The 7847-nt window shown below is 57.0% G+C and overlaps 1 protein-coding gene across 1 annotated transcript; it reads right to left on the bottom strand.

Moving 5' to 3' along the window:
• Positions 1 to 6429: 6429 nt before the first annotated feature.
• LOC144508705 (chemerin-like receptor 1) lies at positions 6430 to 7419 on the bottom strand. Its single transcript, XM_078237014.1, has one exon. It carries the CDS (start codon positions 7417 to 7419, stop codon positions 6430 to 6432), a length of 990 nt encoding a protein of 329 aa, XP_078093140.1.
• Between the last annotated feature and the right edge of the window lie 428 nt (positions 7420 to 7847).

Raw genomic sequence — 7847 nt, forward strand, 5'->3', positions numbered from 1 at the left:
GCCAGAGGGTCCCGATCACAGCAGCAAAACGGCCCGCAGCAGCGACGGGGTCTTCTCCTCCTCGCTGACGCACCCGTCCGAGAAGCAGGTGAACAGTCGGAGAGACTCGTCCCCTCGATTGGAAACTGCGAGTCGGCAGCGACATGGTGACGGATTTTCGATCTCACTGGAACCGCTGCCTCCTTCTCCCATTTTGTTTTTCCACTCTTGGTTCCACTTGTTCCCTGTCTTCCCTCCCTCTCCCCTTCCCTCATTCTGTCATTCCCTCCCCTTCCCTCCATCTGCCATTTCCTCCCCTTCCCTCCATCTGCCATTCCCTCCCCTTCCCTCCTGCTGCCATTCCCTCCCCTTCCCTCCTGCTGCCATTCCCTCCCCTTCCCTCCTGCTGCCATTCCCTCCCCTTCCCTCCTGCTGCCATTCCCTCCCCTTCCCTCCTGCTGCCATTCCCTCCCCTTCCCTCCTGCTGCCATTCCCTCCCCTTCCCTCCTGCTGCCATTCCCTCCCCTTCCCTCCTGCTGCCATTCCCTCCCCTTCCCTCCATCTGCCATTCCCTCCCCTTCCCTCCTGCTGCCATTCCCTCCCCTTCCCTCCTGCTGCCATTCCCTCCCCTTCCCTCCTGCTGCCATTCCCTCCCCTTCCCTCCATCTGCCATTCCCTCCCCTTCCCTCCTGCTGCCATTCCCTCCCCTCCTGCTGCCATTCCCTCCCCTTCCCTCCTGCTGCCATTCCCTCCCCTCCTGCTGCCATTCCCTCCCCTTCCCTCCTGCTGCCATTCCCTCCCCTTCCCTCCTGCTGCCATTCCCTCCCCTTCCCTCCCTCTGCCATTCCCTCCCCTTCCCTCCCTCTGCCATTCCCTCCCCTTCTCTCCCTCTGCCATTCCCTCCCCTTCCCTCCCTCCGCCATTCCACTTCCCTCGCTCTCACTCTCTTTCTTTATCTCTCCAGTTGCAACGTTGTGTTTGAAAGGTTTACTGTTGGGTTGGTTGACAGAGTGAGTTACAGATTGTTTGAGAATAAAGATGGTGTGAATGTTTCTATTAACTGTTCCCCCCTTGTCCTGACCTATTTGTGCTTCACGACACCTCACAAGACAGACCGTTTGGGTCTGACCAACTAAAGAACAAAGTACAAGAACAGGCCCTTCGGCCCTCCAAGCCCGTGCTGATCATGATGCCCCAACTAAACTAACTAAAACCTTCTGTCCTTACCCAGTCCGTATCCCTCTATTCCCTCCGTATTCACAAACCCATCCAGATGCCTCTTAAATGTTGCTAATGTTCCTGCTTCCACCACCTCCTCTGGCAGTGTGTTCCAGGCACCCACCACTCTCTGTGTGAAAAACTCCCCCCCCCACATCTCCCTGAAACTTCCCCCCTCTCACCTGGAACCTGTGCCCCCTGTGTAATTGCCACTTCCACCCTGGGGAGAAAGCCCAGGGTATCCACCCTGTCAATGCTCTCATACTTTTGTAGACCTCTATCAGGTTTCCCCTCGGCCTCCGTCTTTCCAGTGAAAACAATCCTAGTTTATTCAACCTCTCCTCATAGCCAACACCCTCGAGACCAGGCAACATCCTGGTGAACCTTCTTTGCACTTTCTCCAAAGCTTCCATGTCCTTCTGATAGTGTGGTGACCAGAACTGCACACAATGCTCCAAATGCAGCCTAACCAAGGTTTTATAAAGCTGCAACATGATTTCCCAACTCCTGTACTCAATGCTCCGGCTGATGAAGGCAAGCATGCCATATGCCGCCTTAATCACCCTGGCCACCTGTATTGCCATTTTTAGGGAACTGTGAACCTGCACGCCCGGATCCCTCTGTATGTTAATGTTCCGCAGGGTTCTGCCATAGAACAGGTTTAAAATGGTTAAAAACACAAAGGCTCTTCTCGGGAGCGATTCACAAACAGAATTTCACATCGAGACAAAGAAAGAGATAGTAAAGACAGGGGCTGGAGGAGGTTACAGAGATAGGGAGGGGTGTAGGGGCTGGAGGAGGTTACAGAGATAGGGAGGGGTGTAGGGGCTGGAGGAGGTTACAGAGATAGGGACGGGGTGTCGGGGCTGGAGGAGGTCACAGAAATAGGGAGGGTTGTAGGGGCTGGAGGAGGTTGCAGAGATAGGGAGGGGTGTAGGGGCTGGAGGAGGTTGCAGAGATAGGGAGGGATGTAGGGGCTGGAGAAGGTTACAGAGATAGGGAGGGGTGTAGGGGCTGGAGGTGGTTACAAAGATATGGAGGGGTGTCGGGGCTGGAGGAGGTTACAGAGATAGGGAGGGGTGTAGGGGCTGGAGGAGGTTACAGAGATAGGGAGGGGCTGGAGGGGGTTACAGAGATAGGGAGGGGTGTCGGGGCTGGAGAAGGTTACAGAGATAGGGAGGGGTGTCGGGGCTGGAGGAGGTTACAGAGATAGGGAGGGGTGTAGGGGCTGGAGGTGGTTACAGAGATAGGGAGGGGTGTCGGGGCTGGAGGAGGTTACAGAGATAGGGAGGGGTGTAGGGGCTGGAGGAGGTTACAGAGATAGGGAGAGGTGTAGGGGCTGGAGGGGTGTCGGGGCTGGAGAAGGTTACAGAGATAGGGAGGGGTGTAGGGGCTGGAGGAGGTTACAGAGGTAGGGAGGGGTGTAGGGGCTGGAGGAGGTTACGGAGATAGGGAGGGGTGTAGGGGCTGGAGGAGGTTACAGAAATAGGGAGGGTTGTAGGAGCTGGAGGAGGTTACAGAGATAGGGAGGGGTGTCGGGGCTGGAGGGGTTTACAGAGATAGGGAGGGGTGTCCGGGCTGGAGGAAGTTACAGCAATAGGGAGGGGTGTAGGGGCTGGAGGAGGTTACAGAAATAGGGAGGGGTTTAGGGGCTGGAGGAGGTTACAGAGATAGGGAGGGGTGTAGGGGCTGGAGGAGGTTACAGAGATAGGGAGCGTTGTAGGGGCCGGAGGAGGTTGCAGAGATAGGGAGGGGTGTAGGGGCTGGATGAGGTTGCAGAGATCGGGTGGGATGTCGGGGCTGTAGAAGGTTACAGAGATAGGGAGGGGTATAGGGGCAGGAGGAGGTTACAGAGATAGGGAGAAGTGTAGGGGCTGGAGGAGGTGACAGGGATAGGAAGGGGTGCAGGGGCTGGAAGTGGTTACAGAGATAGGGAGGGGTGTGGGGGCTGGAGGAGGTTACAGAGATAGGAAGGCGTGTAGGGGCTGTAAGTGGTTACAGAGGTAGAGAGGGGTGTAGGGGCTGGAGGAGGTTACCGAGATAGGGAGGGGTGTAGGGGCTGGAGGTGGTTACAGAGATAGGGAGGGGTGTCGGGGCTGGAGGAGGTTACAGAGATAGGGAGGGGTGTAGGGGCTGGAGGAGGTTAAAGAGATAGGGAGGGATGTCGGGGCTGGAGGAGGTTACAGAGGTAGGGAGGGATGTAGGGGCTGGAGAAGGTTACAGAGATAGGGAGGGGTGTAGGGGCTGGAGGTGGTTACAGAGATATGGAGGGGTGTCGGGGCTGGAGGAGGTTACAGAGATAGGGAGGGGTGTAGGGGCTGGAGGAGGTTACAGAGATAGGGAGGGGCTGGAGGGGGTTACAGAGATAGGGAGGGGTGTCGGGGCTGGAGAAGGTTACAGAGATAGGGAGGGGTGTCGGGGCTGGAGGTGGTTACAGAGATAGGGAGGGGTGTCGGGGCTGGAGGAGATTACAGAGATAGGGAGGGGTGTAGGGGCTAGAGGGGGTTACAGAGATAGGGAGGGGTGTAGGGGCTGGAGGAGGACACAGAGATAGGGAGGGGTGTAGGGGCTGGAGGGGGTTACAGAGATAAGGAGGAGTGTCGGGGCTGGAGGAGTTTACAGAGATGAGGAGTGTAGGGGCTGGAGGAGGTTACAGAGATAAGGAGTGTAGGGGCTGGAGGAGGTTACAGAGATAAGGAGGAGTGTAGGGGCTGGAGGAGGTTACAGAGATAAGGAGGAGTGTAGGGGCTGGAGGAGGTTACAGAGATAGGGATGCGTGTAGGGGCTGGAGGTGGTTACAGAGATAGGGAGGAGTGTCGGGGCTGGAGGAGTTTACAGAGATAAGGAGGAGTGTAGGGGCTGGAGGAGGTTACAGAGATAAGGAGTGTAGGGGCTGGAGGAGGTTACAGAGATAGGGAGGGGTGTTGGGGCTGGAGAAGGTTACAGAGATAGGGAGGGGTGTCGGGCTCGTTAAATCTATGAGGGTTTCAAGGACGAAATGAGTATTGAATCGAGGCGTTCAGAATCACGAGGGGGAGGGAGGGAGTTTGGATGGAGTGAATGAGGAGAAAGTGTTTCCAGTGACAGGAGGCTCGGTAACCAGAGGAGACACGGATTAAGACCATAAGACATAGGAGCGGAAGTAAGGCCATTCGGCCCATCGAGTCCACTCCACCATTCAATCATGGTTGATTTCAACTCCATTTACCCGCTCTCTCCCCATAGCCCTTAATTCCTCGAGAAATCAAGAATTTATCAATTTCTGTCTTGAAGACGCTCAACGTCTCGGCCTCCACAGCCCTCTGTGGCAATGAATTCCACAGACCCACCACTCTCTGGCTGAAGAAATTTCTCCTCATCTCTGTTCTAAAGTGACTCCCTTTTATTCTAAGGCTGTGCCCCCGCGTCCTAGTCTCCCCTGCTAATGGAAACAACTTCCCTACGTCCATCCTATCTAAGCCGTTCATTATCTTGTAAGTTTCTATCAGATCTCCCCTCAACCTCCTAAACTCCAATGAATATAATCCCACGATCCTCAGACGTTCATCGTATGTCAGGCCTACCATTCCTGGGATCATCCGTGTGAATCTCCGCTGGACCCGCTCCAGTGCCAGTATGTCCTTCCTGAGGTGTGGGGCCCAAAATTGCTCACAGTACTCCAAATGGGGCCTAACCAGTGCTTTATAAAGCCTCAGAAGTACATCCCTGCTTTTGTATTCCAAGCCTCTTGAGATAAATGACAACATTACATTTGCTTTCTTAATTACGGACTCAACCTGCAAGTTTACCTTTAGAGAATCCTGGACTAGGACTCCCAAGTCCCTTTGCACTTTAGCATTATGAATTTTGTCACCGTTTAGAAAATAGTCCATGCCTCTATTCTTTTTTCCAAAGTGTACGACCTCGCACTTGCCCACGTTGAATTTCATCAGCCACTTCTTGGACCACTCTCCTAAACTGTCTAAATCTTTCTGCAGCCTCCCCACCTCCTCAATACTACCTGCCCCTCCACCTATCTTTGTATCATCGGCAAACTTGGCCAGAATGCTCCCAGTCCCGTCATCTAGATCGTTAATATATAAAGAGAACAGCTGTGGCCCCAACACTGAACCCTGCGGGACACCACTTGTCACCGGTTGCCAGATTGAAGAGATTGAAGAGAATCGGGGAAAGAACCAGAGGGGGGGGGGGGGGGGGGGGAGTTTTTTTAAACCGCGAGTTGTTGTGAAATAAGGTGAAACCCCTGATGTGTTTCCCAACTGATTTGCAACAGTTTCTATTTATTGGCAGTAAAAAAACATCCGGTCAATAGGAGCGCTGCGCTCCCTCTGTCCCCACTCTGCTGTGTCCAATATTCAGCCTCCCAGTTCTCCTGGAGGTGCTGATTTACAGATCCATGTTCACTGCTTCCCGTCCGGGACACACACAGCTGCAAATCTCCGTGCACGCGGCCAGACAGATATATGTCCATGTGACTGGACTCAGACTGTGGGAACCATGGCTGCGGGCAGACAGGCGGGCAGGGGCGGGCAGGGGGGGGGGGGGGGGACAGGCGGGGTGGGGTGGGGAAGCGGGCGTTGGGCAGACAAGAGGGTGAGGTGACGGGGGGACGTGGCGAGGCGGGTTAGTGGGCAGACGGGGCATGGGGCGGAGGGAGGGCATGAGGAGGCGGGTGGGCATGGGGAGGGTGGGCAGGCAGACGGGGCACGGGGAGGCGGGAGGGCATGGGGAGGTGGGAGGGTGGGGAGGTGGGAGGGTGGGGAGGCTAGTGGATGGTCAGACGGGGGATGGCAGATGGGAGGTGGTGGGGTGGCGAGGCGGGTGGGTGGCAGACGGGGCATGGGGAGGCGGGAGGACATGGGGAGGTGGGAGGGTGGGGAGGCAGGGGGGTTGGCAGATGGGGCGGGCAGATGGAAGGTGGTGGGGTGGCGAGGCGGGTGGGTGGCAGACGGGGTGGCGGGGGGGGTGGAGGGGATGGGGAGTTCTCCTCGGTGAAGTTGGACCAATGTTTATTCCTCTCCCAAGTTCACTTGCAAATCTGGGTCACCATCACATTGTGGTTGCTGGGATCTTGCTGTGCGCAATATGATTGCCAGGTTGCCTGCATTGCGACAGTGAGCTCACACTCAGTCATTGGGACGTCCTGAGCTGGGAATGATCGCTGGAGAGATGTTAGTCTCTTTTCCCTGCTCCGATTGCGTGGTAAGCAAGCTGTCTGCGTCACCCTGCCTCCTATTCCAAGCCAATCCGTTCCAAGGTGGACTGCAGAGACTGTTTGAATGTCTCCCGGAACCTGTGTCCCAGGAAGGCGTAGATGACAGGGTTCAGGCAGCAGTTGAAGAGGACCAGGTTGCGGCTGAGAGTGAGGCCCAGACGGATGGCGGGGGTGGGGCCGGCGGCCACCTTGAGGAGTCCGAAGACGTGATAGGGCATCCAGCAGAGGAAGAAGGCAGCCACGATGGTCAGGGTGACCCTAAGGGGCCTGCCAGGGCTATCGGCCACTGCCTGCCCCCTCCGCAGCCGGACCAGGACGGCAGCGTGGCAGCCCGCGATAGCGGAGAAGGGGAGGAGGAAGGCCAGGGAGAAGCAGCTGAGGAGGAGCGCTGTCTCCCGCTGGCGGGACAGGACCCTCCCCCGCTCGTCCGGAGGGTCCCCCGGCAGGCGGTAGCAGAAGTGGCAGAGGGTGCGGTTCCCTTCCGCCGGCGCGGTATCGAGGAAGAGCAGGTAGGGGACGATGGAGAGCAGGGCGAGGCCCCAGAGGAACAGGCTGGTGCGAGCAGCTACCCGGGGGCTGAGGTGATTGCGGGCCCAGACGGGCGCACAGACGGAGGCACAGCGCTGGACACTGATAGCGGTCAGCATGAAGATGCTGCCAAAGAGATTGAGGTACTGGATGGAGACGCAGAGCTTGCACAGGGCTCTGCCAAAAGGCCAGTGAAACCCCATGGCCAGGTAGCTGAAGGAGAAAGGCAGGAAGAGGACGAAAGCAAGATCAGCGGCCGCCAGGTTGCAAGCGAACACTCTGGCCACTGTCCTCTTCATCTTGAAGCCGGCGATCCACAGCACAAGGCAGTTACCACTCAGCCCCAGCAGGAAAACCAGGAGGTGCAGGGACAGGCTCAGCCCTAACAAGGCCTGGCTGACTGAACCCCCGGTGAGGTTGGCCGTGACTCCCGCCTCGAGCGAAAGGTTGAAAGCAGCGTCTGTCTCATCGCCGTCCATGCTTATCTGAAAAGACAAAAGCACAGAAATCCGGTGCTGAGAGCTGTGACAGGAAGAGGAAACTCACATTCACACACTGTTCCATCACCTGGGAGATAGTCCCCTCAGTACTGAGGGAGTGCTGCGCTGTCGGAGGGTCAGTTCTGAGGGTGTGCCGCACTGTCAGAGGGTCAGTGCTGAGGGAGTGCCGCACTGTCAGAGGGTCAGTGTTGAGGGAGTGCTGCACTGTCAGAGGGTCAGTGCTGAGGGAGTGCTGCACTGTCAGAGGGTCAGTGCTGAGGGAGTGCTGCACTGTCAGAGGGTCAGTACTGAGGGAGTGCCGCACTGTCAGAGGGTCAGTGCTGAGGGAGTGCCGCACTGTCAGAGGGTCAGTACTGAGGGAGTGCTGCACTGTCAGAGGGTCAGTACTGAGGGAGTGCCGCACTGTC

The sequence above is a fragment of the Mustelus asterias genome, chromosome 20 (assembly GCF_964213995.1).
Source record: "Mustelus asterias chromosome 20, sMusAst1.hap1.1, whole genome shotgun sequence".
NCBI classification, from domain to species: Eukaryota; Metazoa; Chordata; class Chondrichthyes; order Carcharhiniformes; family Triakidae; genus Mustelus; species Mustelus asterias.